The sequence below is a fragment of the Neurospora hispaniola genome (assembly GCF_033458365.1).
Source record: "Neurospora hispaniola strain FGSC 10403 chromosome Unknown B0T23scaffold_1, whole genome shotgun sequence".
Classification (NCBI taxonomy): domain Eukaryota; kingdom Fungi; phylum Ascomycota; class Sordariomycetes; order Sordariales; family Sordariaceae; genus Neurospora; species Neurospora hispaniola.
In genome coordinates this window covers 1,311,653-1,331,450 of record NW_026944406.1, presented here as the reverse complement: position 1 = coordinate 1,331,450, position 19,798 = coordinate 1,311,653, and the positions used below count along the sequence as shown (strand labels likewise).

The 19,798-nt window shown below is 51.5% G+C and overlaps 4 protein-coding genes across 4 annotated transcripts; 3 read left to right on the top strand and 1 right to left on the bottom strand.

Annotated features, from left to right (window-relative positions):
• Positions 1-825: 825 nt before the first annotated feature.
• B0T23DRAFT_5626 (bactericidal permeability-increasing protein) lies at positions 826-3,322 on the bottom strand. The gene is made up of 2 exons (XM_062841462.1): positions 2,777-3,322; positions 826-2,710 (listed from the first exon to the last, which is right to left on the bottom strand). Exons 1-2 carry the CDS (start codon positions 3,207-3,209, stop codon positions 909-911), a joined length of 2,235 nt encoding a protein of 744 aa, XP_062696625.1. The 5' UTR covers positions 3,210-3,322; the 3' UTR covers positions 826-908.
• A 1,462-nt stretch (positions 3,323-4,784) lies between these two features.
• On the top strand, positions 4,785-7,399 carry B0T23DRAFT_5595 (acyl transferase/acyl hydrolase/lysophospholipase). The gene is made up of 3 exons (XM_062841457.1): positions 4,785-5,255; positions 5,381-5,951; positions 6,010-7,399. Exons 1-3 carry the CDS (start codon positions 5,192-5,194, stop codon positions 7,313-7,315), a joined length of 1,941 nt encoding a protein of 646 aa, XP_062696624.1. The 5' UTR covers positions 4,785-5,191; the 3' UTR covers positions 7,316-7,399.
• Positions 7,400-10,907: 3,508 nt separating this feature from the next.
• On the top strand, positions 10,908-14,210 carry B0T23DRAFT_5531 (uncharacterized protein). Its single transcript, XM_062841446.1, has 5 exons — positions 10,908-11,341; positions 11,462-11,538; positions 11,610-12,151; positions 12,224-12,629; positions 12,688-14,210. The coding sequence occupies exons 1-5, from the start codon at positions 11,249-11,251 to the stop codon at positions 13,814-13,816; spliced, it is 2,247 nt and encodes a 748-aa protein (XP_062696623.1). The 5' UTR covers positions 10,908-11,248; the 3' UTR covers positions 13,817-14,210.
• Positions 14,211-15,585: 1,375 nt separating this feature from the next.
• On the top strand, positions 15,586-17,671 carry B0T23DRAFT_5482 (mate-domain-containing protein). Its single transcript, XM_062841433.1, has 2 exons — positions 15,586-16,362; positions 16,443-17,671. The coding sequence occupies exons 1-2, from the start codon at positions 15,756-15,758 to the stop codon at positions 17,429-17,431; spliced, it is 1,596 nt and encodes a 531-aa protein (XP_062696622.1). The 5' UTR covers positions 15,586-15,755; the 3' UTR covers positions 17,432-17,671.
• The last annotated feature ends 2,127 nt before the right edge of the window (positions 17,672-19,798 follow it).

Genomic DNA, 19,798 nt, shown 5'->3' with positions numbered 1-19,798 from the left:
GAACTAGGTACCCGAGCCACCTAGTAACGGGAGGCCTCTCATATTTCTCCATCCGTGCCCAAGGCTTCTAGTCTACGTGACGTGTGACAAGCAGAACTGCCGGAACGAATGATCTAACCGTACCGTGCCTGCTATTGTATCACAATCACGAGAACAGGGCTTGACTTGGTCTCGCTTCCAATCATGTCCAGCAAGCATCACCTTGGAATGTTGGAGGCGCTATGAACGAGGCCGACAAGAAAACTAGAGATACTTGGCATCAATTCGGAAACTGAATGGATGACCTATAGCCCGTCGGCATAAGAACGCCTGAAACGGCTGAGATTGGGGAGGGGGAAACAGATGCCGGGTGGTAGTCTAAAGCGGATTCTGGGATGAAGTCATAGCACAGCATTCGTGGATTTTCATTGGTCTGATCCGTTCTTGGGTGTTCTGAAAGACATGCCTACCTTTCAAAGCTGAAAAATTACTAGGGTTGTGTTACTTCCAAGGGCTTCTAGTGCTCGAGATCGTTATGCTTCTGAAGGTCTTCTGTGTTGCTTTGTTATGGTTTTGAAAGTACATCTTAAAGCCTCGAACAGGACATGATTTGTGAAAGTATTTGTTATCGGTCTTGTTTCCCCTTCGTTATTATCACAGGTGTTTCGCCTTGCAGAGTGCACTCACCCTTATATCTGAGAAGATGGGACGTGTTTTCTTCTCGTCAAGTCCATCTGACCGAGATCTCTCAACATAAGGGTTAGAAAATTAGAATATCAGTTTCGCAAATCCGTCAGAGACCAGTCATTACCGCCAAAAGCAAAACGATGTTCCATCGCCACACCAGAACGTATCCTCACAAGTGAAACTACTATACCTTCATACCTACTGGTCCACAGCCCCAGTAGTGGGGTCCCTTGACATATCCCTCATGTCATCAAGGTAGTGTGAACGTCAAACACGCTATTCCTCCATCCATCCTGATCATTCTCTCGAATCCTCTGTGACGCCTGCGTAGCCTCTTCATTCCACAACTTGACGATACTTCCAGGAGCATACACTCCATCAAACACGCCCCTTCCGGGATCCGTGATACCCAGCCGTATGTTGACATCCGGATCATCAGGAGGCGTCAGCCTCGCCAAGACAGCCTTGAAGAACGTCTTGAGATCATCCGGATCCGCAATCCGCGTGGCGCGAAGTCTCTCCCTAGCGAACAGGATCTCGCGGTTGGCGAACTGTAAGGATTGGGCGATGCCCATGGCGATTTGCATCTCGATCGTCTTCTTGATGACGGGCTTCACGAAGGGCTTGAAGAGCCAGGCAAGCCAACTGAACTTGCTTTGGCGCAAGGTGAAATCGAGCTTGTGGATTTCGCATCGGACGCTTCGGAGGGAGAGGATCTTGTCCATCCTGTCTCGACCAACTTCTACGTCGATCTCGAGATCCATACCTCTTTCATCCATTGCAAAGGAAGCGATTCCTTCGTCGACGTAGCGCAGTAAGCCGGTGTGTACCTTCATCCAGAAGCCGACTTCTTCGGCGCGGACCGAGAGTCCATCGATCTTGATTCTCACTAGACTCTTCATTGCTGATGTTGTGCGGAATCTGGCTTTGCGGATTTCAATGTCGTTGAGGGTCTCAATACGAAGCTTGTATGGGAAGAAAGAAGTGTGGTTGATTGTCTTGCCAGGCTCTAGGATGAGGTTTTCAAGCAAGATGTCAATCTCTGGCGTAGCGATCTCCAGTCGGGGAATAGGAATGTAGTTGATTGCTTGAATGAGCAATGGAACAAAGACGTTGATGCAGTCGGTCACAAGGTCTGTGTTAATGTAGTGGTGTTTCGGTGACAAGATCTTGCCAATGGCGGCCGTTGTCTTGAGCAGGCCTGAAATATCACGATCACGCATAACCGAATGGAAGGTGGATTGCAACTGTGACAACAAACCATCAATGTCATCACGCAGGGAAGAGCGAGAAGTGAGCTGTCGAGACCGATCTCGGAGGTCCTGGAAACGCTCCTCGGCATGGTCAAAGAAGGACGGGTCGGTGAACATCTCCTGGGCAGCGTTGCCTAGCTCATCGATCAGCTTCTCGAATTCGGGGTCGCTGTGGGCATGGTCCATGACCAGCTTGAACCTCTTTTCCAATTCCTCCCATTCTTTCTGTTCGCCAAAGGACTTGATGAAGAGCCAGAAGTTTTCAAGAGCCTTATCCATCTCTGGGTTATGATCAACGGCTTCCTCGGTAGTCTGGAGTGTATCGCGAGCGATGCGCGAATATACCATAGCATATCGTTTTAGGAGGAGCGAGAATGTCGATACTGAATCCGAGTAGTCCCTGCGGTCTCGCAGCTTGGTGACCGCCTGCTTGAGACGGTATAGCAGAGTATCCGTCTCGTCGCTATGTAACTTGTTGATGATACTGCTTTCGGCTTCCTGAGCGACAGTTGCGACAGTGTCTCCAAGCACCTGCCCAACTTCGGCAACCTCAGCCTCCAAGTCCTGCTGGACTGGTTTGCCGGCTGTTTCGTCGTTCCCCGGTTTTGCTACTGATTCTCTCTCGTCCTTCCAAGGCTCCAGGCGCTCACCTGCCTCTTTGGATGCGGCGGAAAGGGCAAAGGCAGTGTCGCGAAACACCTCGCGAGAAACCACACCAAGATCCGAGAGGAAGAGACGAAAGTCGGAGTTGGTCAAAAGCAAGGACCCGACTGTCTGGATGCTCTTATACACTGTTTGGGATAAGAAGCATCAGTAACTGTCGATGTACGTAGACAAAAGCTGGGACAAGAACTTACCAGCAGCGGTATCAGCCTTGGCTTTAGCCTTGGTAGCACGCTCGGCAATCTGTTCCATGTCGACGGACACACGAGCCTTGGAGAGATACCATAGGAAATCCTGGATCTGGTCCTGGCTGTTCTTGTGCTCCAAGAGCTGAATGAGTTGGGTAATCCATTTCCTGGAGTAGAAAACAAGTGCCCGTCCCGAGTCGCTGAGGCCGGAGTTGTCTGGATTCAGAATATCGGAGGAGAGAAGGGTTCGAAGGTTGGCGATGGCTTGGTCGTTGGACGGCATGTATCCCTTGGAAAGGGCACGCAGCATCTGGTAGGTATGTAATTTCTGGTGCAGCTTTCTCTGCAACACGGTATCATCGTCGTAATGAGACAACAGAGGCTCCTCCTCGTCCGCACGCCTCGTGCGGCCTCCAAAACACGATGATATCAGATCCATGCCGGCGGTGTCGATGTGGACACTGGTGTCGACAGTGACGGTGACAGTGACGAGCGCCAGATCACATTAGTTTTCCCTTCTGGGAGTAATCTTGCCAAGGTGACAGTGGAGACGGATATGCAGATATGATTGCAATTTGAGATGAAGCTGTTGGGAGTTCGTGACTGGACTCTAGATGCTCCCGGTTAACGATGTCCAGCATCGTCAATTTCTTCAGGTTGCTGGGTTATTGAGCATGTACCATAGTTGGTGCATTGCTGTGTTGAAGGGAAGTGGTAGCTTTGGGGCAGGTACAGCTGCCAGTAGTACAGCAATCACAATGACGTCATTCATCTTGATGGGGAGCATATTCTCCGGCTGCAGACTATGGGCTCGTAGTGTAGTAGTGTAATATTGCCTGGTGCCCCGCACTCCATGCGTTTCACTGGTTGAGAACACGGAAAAGTGCAAGCCGCTCTTGTTGGATACGGCCAACCAGAAAGGAAGGAAGCCCAAGGGCTGATTTTCCATTCGTCCAGGGGTAGTAGAACAATGGCTTTTCCACTAGAGAATCCATCCTTGATTTCTCCACTTCAACCACCACCGCCCGTTTCTTGTTCCTTTGAAGCCATCTCGATCTCCTTGAGGTGACTGGCTTTCGTTGTTAGATTCTGCAAGTGTCTTGAAAGTTGAGGGCTGATACAGAAGTTTGGCCGTGGGGTGATGCCGCCTGAGCGCCTTCAAATACATCTGACCAATGTCGGCTTTTGTTATACACAGAAAGTACACTAAGTACTGTAGGTAATGTAAATCTGTCATTGCTTGGCACGCCATTCTCAAATGGGATTAGACTATGCTCGCACCGCCACGAGTTCTCCATTATAATTTCTTGTCAGTCCGTCTAGTGCTTGTCGAGTGACATCCAACGATTCGGAGAATTCGCATATCCTCCACATTTTACTCCATGGCGTTCTCTCTTTTTGATGGTTGTCGACGGAATTTCGATAACTGCTTGATTGAGACTTGGGGCCATTCTGGAAGTCTACCTGTGGTCTGGGCCAATCAGCTCCAAGCTTCGAGATATGCCCAGCTCTGGGGCGCCGGTCACCAGCACTTTCGTTTGGTCGAACATGGCCTCACATCGCTTCATGTGCAAAAAGGTCTCGAAAGGGTCAACTGCGTTAGGTAGTGTACAGACACCAGACGACAAGATGCCATAAGAGATATGTACGGCCTTGCAAACTAAGGCGAATGACTGTGCCGGGTTACCCCCTTGGCATGCGGTTGTTTATAAGCAAGCAACGTGACTCTTTTTTGCTTTGACTCGGGACTCCGGCTCGCGCGAGCTTACTGAACTTGTGCACTGCCACATTCGTCCACGCAGCGCTCGGCGGGTACGGATTTGGATTTTCAAAGGGAGCAAGTGAATATCAAAATCTTGACGGTTGTTTTTTTCTCTCCCCCAAAGACATCATCAACCAACAGCAACAGAAATCAACTAGCGACGACTCGACTCGTCTTCTTCCACCTGATATTTAATCAGACTTTTGCAGCTGCAGGTGTGGCGGTTATTGCAGTCGATCGTTTCCCATCTGGCCCGAGCTCCTGCGTCAGCAACGTCAGTGACATCTAGACTCCGGTCATTCTGCACCAGTGAGCAGCATCAAGCGCTGCAAGGTCCCCTCCACGCGGTCCACGCCCTTGACGCTTTCGAAACCAAGTGACACCACAAGCATCCGCAACGATACCCTCCCACTGCAGGAGTAAGGCCACTAGTTCGTTCTATCTCCTACCTACGGTACCTGTGTGGTCACCCGCATTCGCGGGCGCATTCCATTCGCGTTCCGCAACCTTCGCCCGTCGTAAGGCACAAATCCACCAAAACCGCAAGCCGTAGGATCGATCCCCAACGAAGAGTACAAACCCTTGGCCTCGTCGCCATACCCGCGAGAGGGCGTCATCAGAGAGAAAAGCAAGAAAAGAACACCAGGAGTACAAACAAGATGGAGGGTGGGCTCAAGAGAAAAGACACCACAAAAGGGCCGCCTTTGCGCATCTTATCGCTCGGTGGGTCTCCCCCTAGAAACAACAGACACCTTCCCCTGTGCGCATCAAACACAGCTATTGTATGAGGAACCAGGCTGTCGGCGCCATGCGTTGAAACACCGTCTCGCTAACCAACACCGTGACAGATGGCGGAGGCGTCCGTGGTTATTCCATGTTCCTCATCATCCAGGAGTTGATGCACCGCACCTTTGTCGAAACCGAAGGCAGAGCACCGCGCCGCTCCGAGATTCCCAAACCATGCGACCACTTCGACCTTATCGTCGGTACCGGCACTGGCGGCCTGATTGCGATTATGCTTGGAAGGTTGCGGCTCGATCTGGAGACATGCAAGGAACTCTATGTGCGCCTTACCCGCAAGGTCTTTGAGACGGACAAGACCATTGCCGGCATTCCCTACCGATCGACCATATTCAAGGCGACAAAGCTGGAGGAAGCCATTCAGGACTGCGTCAGGGAACATACCATCAACGACAGGGAAGGAAACGACGGCGCTGTCTCGGATACTTTCAGTCCTTTGAGTGCCGTCTCCCGCTCAAGCGCCGCCTCTTCTTATCCCAGAAGACACGCCAGCAATGCCAGTGTCGTTAGTTTTAGCGCAAGGAGTCCTAGCGCACAATCAGCAAAACCGGCTTTCTCTTCACGCTGGGGAAATCCCCATGCTCGTCTGTACGACGAGAGGGAAAACCGGACAAAAACGTGAGTATCGCAAAAAGAGTCCTAGCTTGGACGCTTGACTGCTGACAAAACTGTTCAGTGCCGTGACGGCCATGTACAAGGGATCTCCTAGAAACGCGAAGCCAGCTGTGCTTCGCTCCTACGACTCGAGAAAGGAACCAGCCCCCGAATTCGATTGCACGATTTGGCAAGCAGGCCGAGCCACCTGCGCTATTGGACTTGCCTTCAAGCCCATACAGATCGGCCAGTCTATTTTTCATGATGATGGTGCTGGCGTCTTCAACCCTTCCATGTACGCCCTGGATGAAGCGGTGGTTAACGAGTGGCCCGGACGGGAAGTTGGGGTATTCGTCAGTGTCGGGACAGGAAAGCGGCCAAAGGGAAGTGATATGAACTCCACTCTCTGGTACGAGGGTTTTATGGGCGAGTTCGCGGACGCACGGAGGAAGTTGATTGCCAAGATCGAGGGGTGCGAGAAGATTCACGAGATGATGAAGAAGGAGCATCTGGTGAAGCGTGGCGTCAACATTGAGAACTACTACCGCTTCAACGTTGAGGTCGGCGTTGGCGAGTTTGGTATGAACGAGTGGCACAGGTTATCCGACATCAGCACAAACACCAGGCGATATTTGCAGCGGGACGACGAGCAGAGAATGGTTCAGGGCGCATCGGCCAAGCTTGCAAAGATCCACTTCGCAAAGCAGCGATGGGAGCGTGCCAACAGCAACAGCACCGCCCCTGGCCCTATTCCCGAATTGATCAAGACTACACCCAGCATTTCCATGCCCCTAGCTGTCGAACTACCTGGCGATATGCCAATTTACCCTCCTCAGCGACTCGGCACGCCACCAAGCCGACAGTCCTACGAATCCGGCTTCGACGCGCTCTCTGTCCCAGGACATAGCGCTAATGGCATCAATACTCCCTCGCCCAGATCCTCAGCCGAGCGCGTTCACTCGGCAAAAAGCAGCAGCAGCCACCTAGCGCCCAGTCGTCCAGCCCCCGCCGTCCCTCCTCCAGCTTCATTCGGGACCGACGACTCAGACAAACTCGTCGCCATCGCCCCAACCCCCGCACAATGGCGCAACGCTTCAGGGCAAGATAAGATCGCCATCGTTACCGAGGACGACCAGCCCAGACACCCCTGGTATCCTGAATACCAGAACCAGCAGTACCAGCAGCATTTCCAGTACCCGCCGAGGATAGAACCGCCACCACTCCCGCCCAAGACGCCCTTGTCCTCGGCAGACGGACTGATCTCGCCGATTAGTCTCAATGGCAGGCAGAATACCCTGCCGGCTGCGTATGTGCCGTATCCGATTGACGATGACGAGGAGCCACCTGTTGTGAACATGGCGAGGAAACCTAATTATAATGTGAGGTGAAGGGGCAAAGATACGCATGATACCACGAGTGAGGAATGAGAGGAAGGGAGGAACACGCCATGCCTGCCGGCGGGTGATGGTGTAGTGGTGTAGTGTGGTTGGACACAGGCACCCAAACAACCAACCATAAGCCATGTGTCACCGGGAACCGATTGACTGGATACGAAATGGAGCGGGCATTGGAAAGCCAACATAAGCGAACATTTCGCACAAAACTTGAAGACGAGGAAAGTGGAGTAGAGAGATGGAGAGACGGAGAGGCATGCGGAAAAGAAAGGACGAGAAAAATATACCACACACACAATCTCGTGGGCGAACGACGGCAATACTCCTTGATATGACGTTATGACACGGAATACGCGATGATACCACTACTTACCAATACCAAGTCTTTTTCATATCTAAACTATATATAATACTCTTATACCAGTACTTACTGCATCTGAGGTGCGGGTGGATAAGGGTTGATTCTGAGGATGGATGTCAATCGGCCCGCAATGCGAAGTGTATTTAGCCAAGAAAATCTCTAATGACTTCTGCTTTTCATGACTTTCTTGGTGGCCCCTCCGGCTCTATTTCAGTTGTTGGCTTCGGTATTTTTCTAGTCTACGTATTTCTAGTATGTTTTTTTCTCGCGCGATGGTCACGGTGGCAGGAAAGGGAGGGAGGGTAGGGTTAGAGGAGAAAAAGGGGAGGGGGGGGGGGGGCGGGTAACCAAATCGACTCTAGAAGACGACTGGAAATGAGAATGGAAGTGTTCTGCCAGAATTGCGCTTTATTAAGAGCGCCATCTGGATGGGATGTGGACCATGACTGGTTAAGGACGGGTCGGCCTTGTTTGTTTCTCTAACTTGTTTTTTTTTGGGAAAGATACCTTGGATCAGTGTGGGCGTCGCTTGTTCAGCTGCGTTCCAGCTTTTTATGAAATTTTTGCATGTGTCGTAATGAAGTCTCTCCACTTAATTTCTTCCATGTGTTTCTCTTCGGCAGGCGTCGTTACCCGGCTTTGGTCATTCTGTATCTCGTTTAGCCTATCAAATATCTTCTACCTTTGCTTCTGCCGGCCACTCATGCCCCTCGCTCGCACTTTATCTTTTTACCACATGTCGAAAGAAAATCATCCATCAATCAACGAGAGCCAGCTGAGCCCTGTTAGCGACGTATACCAATTATAGCAAATCAGCACAGTCACACTACATGTTCTGGCAGGCAGTCATCACACAGCACAGCACCAACACCACAGCAACCACATCAATCACAGATATGGATCAGCTGGACCGTAATTAGGAAAGAAAAACACAAGAGAGGGAGATTCTTTTTTCCTTTCTTTCTATCTCCTCGTGCCCATGTCATCTCACTCACTTGTGTCTTGTGTAATGGTGTTTATGAAACATCCAGAACAAGGCGGGGAAAAGAGGAGTGGACCGGAGTGGTTTGGTTTACGAAGTCTTCAAGGGCAGTGGTGGCACGCATCGGAAGCCTGGTCTCATAAGGAACACAGGCTCGGGATGAGTTCCGGTTTTTGGATCAACTTGTACATACCGCGATTCTGAGGGTGTGAACATTTTGATTGGGTAGAAGGCTGTAGGTGGTTAGGGTAAGGAGGAGCAGAAAAAAAGGAAATATCGGGCTTACTTTTCGGGTAACAACGCTCTCGAGCTAGCTGGGTACCAAGTTGGGTAACTGGGTACAAGACCCTTCTAGACCCTCACTTCTGTTGGACTGGAATTTACTTGCTCTAATAATGTTTGGTTTGACCTTCGGTCCGGATACAGAGCTTGATCATCATACCCATGCCCGACTGCATCCCTTCATGATACCGGGCGCATATTCCGTGAGAGAAGTGGTAATTCAGACTCGACATGTCGACCCAAGGGTTCGGTTTGGGTGGAGCTGTTACCCCTTCAGCCCTACGTCACAGTGCAGTTCAGTGCCGGTAGCGTCGATCAAGGGTAATCATGCTTAATTGGATCTCTTCCACTCGATCTTTTTTTTCATACGAGCGGTAAAACGCCTATGAACTAGGATAAAAAAAGCGAGATGCTCTGTTATGGCTCTAGAAGCTGAAACACCGGTAACGGATAGACTATCAGATATCGAGGGCCTCTTGTTACGTTACATTGTACGGATTGGCTTCATCAGATAGTAAACATCACACCCCTATTATGCGAAAAGTCTTGGCATTCATTACTCGTGGGCGAGGGGGGAAAAAAGCTCTCGGACAGAGGACAGGCAGGTCCATGCCAGACAGCTCAGATTGTGTCATCCGTGTACAGCTGTGCCTCTTTTGAGAGTAATAGCGCTAAGGCCTTCCCGGCAGTTGAGGAGGGGAAGGAGGGGAAGAGTCTTTCCTCACTACCGATGCATGTTGAGCCATGTGCCTTTCTCCATGATGGTCATGGTTCCAGACGAGGATTGCATTCGGGCTAGTATCGCCGTGGTAAGGATGTAGGGGCACTTAGCTTTCGCATTTTGATGTTCTGTGACTGGTCCGTAACTCTTTCGGAAAGACCTCCGGTGGTATTCCAAGTGGGAGGTTCTGTATCGTGCAGGCGAGGATCATGGGCACTTGTACCGGATTTCCCCTTCACATCGGTACATCCTCAACATGCTGTTGGATCTACCCTGGAAAGGTACTCAGCTGATATTTGCTTGATGAGGGTTAAGCCAGCTTTGTCTCTACTGGCTCGATCTCTGCTTACCACTCGGCTTCTGTATCGAGCTGGCGGCACGAGACGACGGTATGTGAGACCTGTACCTGTCAGTCGCCGCAACGTAGTTCTGGGGCAACTTCCTGTTCGCTTGGCGGCTGCTGATCCGGCAGCTCATCCCTGCCATACTGATGCACTGCCACAATGGCCTAACGTGAGAGATTTCCTGTCGACCTACCCAAGACTCGAGTCAGCGGCAGGGCAACCAAAATTAACCCCAGTTCAATACGTTTGTCTGGGGGCTTGTGACGGTCTAACGAAAACGAGGAAACGCCTCCACTTCACCTTCATTGAAACCACTAGTCCGGTATTGATCACGTAGACCGCCAATTAGCAAACTACCTGCCGAGTCCTCGAGGTCTCGCAGTGGTATCCAACTTGAACAACTCTCGAGGCACAGATCCCGCGACCATTTTCCAAAATAGGCTCGAGGGCGAGCGTATTATGACGCTGTGAAGGGAGTGGCTTCTACATACCAGGTTGGGGAAGCCAAGAATCAGGACCTATTAGAATATTCACGTCTACATACGTCCGTTCCAAGTTGCATCGCCCTATGTATGTCGTTGATTTCCATTGTTGAGGGGGTATGCCGTTAATGTCTCAGTGGTCTGTTGCCAAACCATTCAAGAATTCAGGACTTCTTCATGTCAGGGGTTGTAGTCAGCAGCACCTTGGGTTCTTCATGATCCATCATCGTGCGCAATAATTGTGTCGACGCTTGTGTGTTGGCTTACGGGGTAGAACAAGTGAGGTTGCAACAGGAGTTTCTGCGGTGTACCCTGTTCAGATTATGTCAAACCAATAGTCTCTGTGTCGAGCCATTGCTTCCGAAGGTGGATGCTTGTCACCTCCGCAGGCTTGGAAATGAAAAAAAAAAGTGATGAGCTGTATGCAGATCACCGTGATCTGTTGTTCTAGGCTTTGCCCTTCTACTTTAGCACATCTCGCTTCTTGTGAAGCAGACCGTCACCAGTGGGTGCTCGCCCTCCCGGTCTGCTTCACCAGTGATGGGTTCCTGGCAACCCGAGCGGCAGGTTATACGCTAATCCCAAAGAGTCTGAAAGCCGAAGGTGTGCAGGGTGAAGCCTGATACCTGTTCCTTGTCACAACCATCATTCGGAACGGGACTTAGCTATAAGTCAGCCTTATGGCCTGTTATGCTCATGTTCGGCGCAAACCCCAATGACTGTTGTGCTGTCAAAATCGCCGTCCAGACAGGACCATGTCCGAGGCCACACGTCCTCCTGTCGGCCGGTCTTCGCGTGCCGAGAGGACGACAACGTCTTGTGGGGAGTGCCGGAGAAGAAAACAAAAGGTACGATAATTCCAAGCGGGTGTCATGTTCGAGTCTCAACAGGATAGCAAGGCCCAACTTAACCAGAACATCATCTGTACTGGTCTGTCTTAGACTGACGGCATGTTCCCTTTTCCTTAGTGCAATCAGGGTCAGCCATGTAGCAACTGCGCAAGGCGGTTTCCACAACCGTTATGCGAGTATAAACCGAGCAGCAGGTACACATACCAGCTCCATGATCAAGGCATAATTGTCTATGGGAAAGGAAACTAACCGGATGGATACAAAGACGGCCTAGCGTAACTCCCATCTCCCAGCAATCGGCCTTTGCAATATCTGTATTGCCTTCATCGGGACGGTACAGCGGGAAGTACGAAATTGAAGGAGCCCGTCATCCCCTCTTACCCCCGCGGCAGACATCGTCATCATGGGCAGCGAGTCCTGGAGGAGAGATTGGAGCAGTGACAGTGCGCTGGTCAGGGATAGATCTTGGAACTCAGCTTCCCGTGTCTGCTATGATGCCTCAACCACACGTCTTCAGCAGAACGCAGGGCGGTCTACTTCCAGAAGAATTTGGCTGCAATGACGGGTGTACAGTCCATCCTGACCTGTACCATGATGCCGCAAATCTACTTCGAACGTATTACACTATTCCCGCTCGCTTTCTGAGTGGGACCTTATTTCGAGAGACACCCTCGGGAAGCATAGATTCTGGGAGTCTTCAAGCTAGCGGCGTAGCACCGTGGCCCGGAACAAGTCCGGACGAAGGACACGGACACATCCCTCGCGCGCCTGGACAGCCTATCCAAGACAATGACCTGCTAAACATGTGTAAGTTGTCTGCCTCGTCTGGGAAACAATATGGGTCTGGGTATACGTTGCTGACACTACCAATCAATGCAGTCATCAACCTGATCGGCAATATGAAAGCATCCATAGATAGCAGCCCGGATGCAGCCAACCCGTATATCCAACACTACATTCCGTTTTGTCTCAGATCGCCTCTCCTAACTCGCGTGGCCATATGCACCGCTGCAGGATGGCTCCATGTGGCGGGTATCATTGACACGACGGTAGCGATGGCACATAAGGGGCAAGCTATAGCGCTTTTGAATGAGCACATTAAGTCAAGCCTGGTAGCCGGAGACGAAGGAATAGCCGGAGTTGTTCAGCTCATTATCAACGAGTGGTATTGGGGCGAAAAGCAATCCCTCCATGCACATATGGGCGGCCTTTGTGAGATGATTAAACTTCGTGGTGGGTTTCGAACGCTGGGGCTGAACGGGCTGATTAGCAAACTTGCCATAACGTAAGATTCGATGGGCAGTATCATATGAAAAGGGGTTGTGCTGACAAAGAATGCGCAGGTCGGACGTTGGAATTGCATTGTGTTTCGAGATACCACCTTCTTTGCGAGGTGGCCCCGAGTTTGATTTTCAAGACAGCACCCAGCCCCCGTTGCAGCTGGCCCTGAACACGCCCTTAATACCGATGATATCATCGGGATCTCTCCCACACTTTGCTTCATGCCATGAGGAGTTTGACATAGACCCCACCACGGCTTCGATCCTGGACGATATGCGGTTCCTTGTTTGCACGGTCCTCGGGCTTCCTGAGAACGCTTCCCCGACGGAACTACAGAAACTGCATCACACGGCTGCTTGGACTCATGACCAGATGTTGAGGCTTTCGACGGACGGTCCTGTAACGAGACGACCTTCTCCGAGACCAGCCAATGCTCCATCTCCGGCAGTGAACATGACACCTGAGTCACAAACCAGGGGGGTTGTGGAGGGTAATAACGGGCTTACGGCGGCTGCATCACCTACAACACAAAGCACCCAGCAATTTTCAGCATATGGTCTCGGAGTTCAACAGCAGGCAACGGGACGCAGTTCCGAGGTCAGCGCGGGGGAGATGCCGAAACAAGGAAAAGGAAGTTTGGGAGAAGACTTAACCGTGCAACCCAGTCCTGAGAGCCCGGACTATGTGTACCAAGCCATCAGGACATCGGCAATCCTGTACACTCGAGCCATCATGACACGGCGTCCGTTCAGCGAAGTGGTCAGCATGCAGGATTTCCTGGAGCTCTGGACGACGGCGTGGAGGGTTCCGCTGGCTAAATGGCGTTCCTTGCTGGGAGTCTTTAACTGGATGCTTCTGCCTCTGATATCAAGTGTAAAGAACACAGGACATGATCTGTGGGTCAAGTCAATGATGAACACCACCCTGCTACAAATGGGTATGGGGCATTGGGAGATTGCGCATCGTACCATGGACGCGGCCATGCGGCTTCAACGCTGGCTGAAGGGCGACAATGTCAACCTGAAGGAAAACACTGGATCGTCAAACATGAAGCCTGGAAGCAGCAGGAGTAGGAGCGGCAGTGCCAGGAACGAGCTTGGAAAGGAATTCGACGAGCGTCGTGGGAGCGACGACAAGTCGAAGACGACGAGCCTGGCGAAGGGAAAGGGGAAGGAGGCTGAACCGAGGTGAAGTTGGAGCACTGCCCTCGCTGCCATCATGCCGATGCCATGACACCGGGAAAGCCTGAAGGCAACAAGTGACTTGGAAAGAACGGAATGCAGAGCGCAGGTAAGTAGGTGCCTACCTCTAGGTACCCGCGCAAATCTCAAGGCTGCCTTGCGCACCTTCCGTCATCTGATCTCATTTAATATTTGGATGGTGGTTCTCTTCATGTACACTACGGCAGGAGGAGCCAGCGCTATGATCAAGCGTACCAAACGGAGATAGCATGGTATTGAGTAGCGTCAGGCGTGTACTCGTGTAGTACAAACTAGAAGTCCAGCAGCTATGAATTTGTTGTGTTTGTGTATACGTATGTATGTCATTGTTACCTATACTTAATATTTTTCAACCAGTTTTGCTGCCAAGAAAAAAAAAAAAAAAAAAGCAACCAGAGTTCGATCACTTCGTTCATTTCGTAACCCATCAAATGTTCCTCTCACAACCGGCAGCAAATGATCGGAGCCCGGGATCTGGTGGTCTGGCTTCACCGCGGTAACGTCATCCCCGGGCCGGGAATACTACATTGAATGGCTGCCCCCGCTTCAACCCCGAGCGCACCCCGCTCCGCCCGGATAGTTATAATTACACACTAGAGGGAGTGGACTTGTGCCAACGTGTTGCGGGAGGAATAAGCTTCTATTCCAGAATTCGCATTCTCGCAACTATTCCCATATCTATTTCCATGGCTCCAGTCAGTCGCTTCAGCGTCTTGCACATCGAATGCTTCCTCCATTTGTTTGTTGTCTTTCTGTAGCGGCTTTCGATTTGTTTCGTCCTGAAACAATTTCTAAGATCTTCCCTTTTCCTTGTGCTCATAAAAACAAACAGACATATACATTGCCTGGGTTGAGAATCACCGCCTCCTTTGCTCGACATGTGATTTTGTCAATGGGTTTAAGAAACACAGTTCACGCAACCCCAAGGGGTTCAATTTTCACGACGCCGTTGATTGATTGCTTGTGGCATCGTTCTGTGCGGGAAAAGCCATTGTTGCGATATTTCCCATTGAACATCAATTCTTTTTGCAATGAATAACATCATTTGACAACCAAAGAAGAGGCGTCGGTTGGCAACTCATTCTATTGGTTTTCTAGCTTCCGATAAGACACAGCCATCGGCGAGCCATTCAAGAGCAGATCCCGCGGTGGCAATCCACAAAGGTCTGTTGCTACTCTGAACATCACTGTGGTCGTCTAGGCATTTGCCATTTTATCTGACATGATCTTGCTATCGATATCACCACCTAGCATGAGGTTCGGTCTAACTGCTTTAGGATTCCATATCCCATGTCATGCAGATGGAGACATATGAGCGGCACCGCTATCTTCCACTTTGGAGCAATTACCTTTGTACTCATTAATCACTACTGCGATTCAACGCACTGAACCGGGTATCTCATTTTACAGTGTAAACTGCTAGACATGACCACCGACCCGACCCGAGGTCAATGGACGATTTCCACTGGCCAGATACTTGTATCAGCCTGCGATTGTGTCTGACCCGACGGCCCCTCAGCTCGCACAGTGGCGCGCCGGGTTTCATTCTGCGAGGAATGCTCGACATCATCTTTTCGTATCCGAAGAAGCCATCCTTGACTGGCTGGAGAACAGTTACCAATCTCGGAGGAGAGCAATATCAAAGTTTCGGTATCCTCCCACTCTCTGATCTGCAAGAATGTTATCTTGCGTTATTCTTCCCGCTGCCATCAGATGCGGGGATCGTTGTGCCAGTACGCAGTTGTTGGAACCATGTACGCCATGGGGGAGAAATAAGTATTAGGTCATGGACTCACCTGATCTCCTGACCTTGGTTGAGCAACGTGAGCCTCTTGTGTGCAAGTTTTACGGTATATAAACCTTAAGCGTCTCGTGTTTAACCGCCCGATCACATTTTGTTTGATACCAGAATGTCAGGAGCAACGCCCTCCAGGTCAGCCGACCCCCTGAAGCCTCGCCCAGATGAGACAACATCATTAGTGAGGAAGCCTCCATCACTCCAGTCTTCCAGCACCCAGGTCGAGGAATCCGAGGCGTCCAACCTACCTGAGTATCAGCTATGGCTATCCGAGCTCTGGCTTCTCACCAAGAATGCCATCCCCGTCATATTCGCGTATACTCTCCAAAACTCGCTTCAGACCGGCTCCATCCTCATAGTCGGCCGTCTAAGTCCAGAGGCCCTAGCCACGGCTGCCTTCTCGTACATGTTCGCCATGTCCACAGCTTGGTTGATTGCTCTAGGAGGCTCAACGGCTCTAGACACTCTTGCATCAAGCAGTTACACCGGCTCATCCAACAAGCATGATCTCGGCATCCTCTTGCAGCGTGGACTGGTAGTCCTGTCCGCCTTGTATGCTGTCATGGCTTTGATATGGACCTTGTCCGAGCCTTTGTTCCGGGTACTTGGTCAGGAAGAGTACATTTGCGTACAGAGTGCCATGTTTCTTCGGCGTCTCATACCGGGCGGTTTGGGTTATATCTGGTTTGAGTGCATGAAGAAGTTCTTGCAGGCTCAAGGTCTGCTTTCCCTCAATGCTGTGTTTACGCCGCAAGACACCCATAAGTGATAGTCACTAACCCATTTCCCCAACCGACAGAAGTCTACCGCCCCGGCACATACGTCCTTCTCATCACCTCCCCTCTCAACGCCTTGCTCAACTACTTCTTCATCCACAAACTCGGTCTCGGTTTGCACGGCGCCCCCCTCGCCACCGGCATCTCATACTGGTGCTCTTTCTTCCTCCTCGTCGCTTACGCCACCTTCGTCCGCGGCCACGAATGCTGGGGCGGCCTCTCCCCTCGCCGAGCACTCTCCAACATCGGCCCGTTTATCCGCCTCGCTCTGTTAGGCATCGTCCACGTCGGTACCGAATGGTGGGCCTTCGAAATCGTGGCTCTGGCTGCCGGTCAGTTGGGCACCATTGCTCTGGCTGCGCAGTCGGTTATTATGACGGCGGATCAAATCATCAACACGATTCCGTTCGGGTTGGGTGTGGCTGCTAGTTCAAGGGTTGGCAACCTGTTGGGGGCACGCAAGGTCAAGGAGGCTAGCAGGGCGTCGCATTGTGCAGTGGTACTCAGCATAGTTGCCGGGGCGCTGATACTGACTGTGTTGATGAGCGTGAAGGACGTGTTTGGGCGCCTGTTCAATGATGATGAGAGGGTGATCCGACTGGTGGCAGACGTGATGCCGTTTGTGGCGCTGTTCCAAATCGCCGATGGCTTGAATGGATCCTGCGGAGGCGTGTTAAGGGGAACGGGGAGGCAGTGGGTGGGCGCGGCGGTTAATTTGGTCAGTTACTATGGCGGTGCGCTTCCCACGGGCATTTATCTTGCCTTCCACGGATGGGGCCTCCGTGGGCTGTGGATTGGGCAATGTGTCGCCTTGTATTTGGTGGGTGTGTTTGAATGGTTAATCGTTGGCATGAGTAACTGGGAAAATGAAGTCAAGAGAGCAATTTCTCGGCTAGATGATGGGGGGTTTGGAGACAGTAGTGCTCATGTGTATGCTTATGGGGCTATCGGGGAGGGCCAAGCCGATGAGGCACTGGGTGTGAGGCACAGAGAAGGAAGGGAGCCAGTGTGAATACGGAGCTGGTGGCCCTCGGGTAAGATGTTGTAGAAATTACCGATCCATAATCTCTTTAGGATGCGAGAACAAAGGTCGACATCAAAATAGACAGGTTACCTTGAATGGGCTCACCCACGAAGTCAAAGTTTAGAAGGTCTCAAGAGGTTTTACCAAAGATGCCCCTTTCAACACATTCCTTGGGCTATGGTTCTTCCTGCATTCCTGAGGGTTCAAGCCAATGACACTTTTTTTTTTTTTTTTTTTTTTTGGAAGAACGTTGAAGGCTTTCCAAAATCCAATGCCTGCCTCTGGGCTCACCGTGAAGGCCACGAAATGGGACAGAAACAATCGGAGGATTGCCGGAAAAGACGCAATTCCCCTCTGCGGGCGAAACAGGCACGGCACTGCGGTGAGTGGAGAATGTCTAACTTTGCCGATAAGAACAGGCTCCTCGGCTTTTTAGCTCCCAAGGTCCCCAGGATGGTCAAATCTTGGTCAAGGCGTGATAGCTGAGGTGTACCAATCAGGTGTGCAGCGAGCTGCAGAAGGCTGATGTACACGCCGAAAAAGGGCAAGAGCCTTTGGGGGAAGCCGAGGGCTTGAGAAATGCTTGGTAGGGATCCGGGAGGTTGGCGAGGTTGGCATGGTCTCTCGATCTCTCGATCTCTCGACTGAGAAGGTGCCCGCGCGGCGCCCAGGCGGTGCGGTGCTGGCAGCTTTCTTTGGCCTTGTCATGCATGCAGTGGGCGGTCCGAGGCTCTCTTGTCTCTTCTGATTCGACAAAGCATGCTGGATGGTGAACGAGGCGGACGAATCGTTTGTTTTCTCGTTGGATCGTGGGCTGGTGGTAGTGCCCATGCCATGCCATGTCGATGCCATGTCGCTGCAAGTAGGTCTGGTTCGTCCGTCTGTTCGTCTGCCGTTCCCACCGCCGTTCGTTTGTTGATGAGTTCTGGCCCAACCCTCCTCGTGAAGGGGACGAGGAAGCATGAATGAATGGGCAGGGCGTAAGCAGGCGGCAATGGCCCAGAACCAGTTGGAATGTTTTTCGTTGGGCACAGACGCATCCCCATGCAACTCTCCCATTTCCTCTCTGTGTTGTTTCTTTTAATCTCGAGGGAAGTCACTGAGTTCAAAAGAGCGTTCTGAACCTGACTTGGCCATGGAGGTGCTTGACGTGCGCCTGAATTGTTACCCGATCCAAGGCGAAACGGGAACAGGGAACGGGACTGCGCAGAAAATGCACAAATAGACAAGGCAAAGACGGCGAGGGAATAGAGTGGTGAGTGAAGCAATAGCATCCATACATCGATCCATAGTCCTGTCGACCTGTAGGTGAGGCCGCAACGCTGCAGCTGATAAAATCCAAGCCTGGCGCATTGGGTACACGGCAAAGATAAACCACAAAGTTAAATAAACAAAAAAAAAAAAAAAAAAAAAAAAAAAAAAGAGTTGGGTATGGGTCAGGTTGCAGTTTTAGAGGCATGGAAACTGACACGGCCTTGAACTCCCGTCGGAAGGCTAGTGCATAGCATTCTTCCCAGCATTCTATCGTCTATTCAACAAGGGCACCATGGTCAACGACATTTTGACGGTCATCTTTCAAGCTGTGTCCCTATCGACTTTCATCAAGCTTTCGACAGCTCAACGGGAATGGATAGATAGAGAGAGACAAGGTCGGAATGGAACCTCGCTCTTGATTCGAAGTTCAAGAACAAGTGAGGAGTGCAGGGTCGTGTAAGCGAACGAGGAGGAGAGGACAGATACCGGTGACATAGGCAGGTCCTTGACGGGATTGGACGGATGGGCCACTGGGGGTTACGAGGGGCGGGGCTGGTCGCATCTGGTGCGATCCCAAGAGAGGGTGCTTGTGCACCAATCAGTCGAGGAGAAACGCCTTCCAAGTGGACGAGGCCGTGGCCGATAACTGTCGATAGGTGCTTCCCGGTGGGCTTCCAGGTGCTGTCAGCCCCGCTCAGCAGGTCTTGTCTGGCTCCATCCGCATAGGTGCGTGCGTGCAATGGGGGCCTTTTGGCTGCACCATCTGGCCAATCAACCGTCACAGATCCAATTGGTCCTTGAACCTTGCGCGCCCTGCCACAAGGCTAATTCAAAGCCGAGTATCCTGCTGCAGTCCCTCGTCGCTCCTCCTCCAGGTAGCTTCAGTTTACCACCACAGCCTCACTTCACTGTATGGCAACCGGGGAGTACTTGGCTGCCTAACAGTCGGAGGCTCTGGCAACCTGGGACCTGGCTGCACTTCTGCTTCCCGGGCCCTCACCACCTCATTTTTTTTGGCTGTCATCGAGGCGAGACAACCTGACCTCGGATTTCCCAACTGAACCTGCACTTCCCCCGCTTCTTTTTCCATCTTGTGGCTGA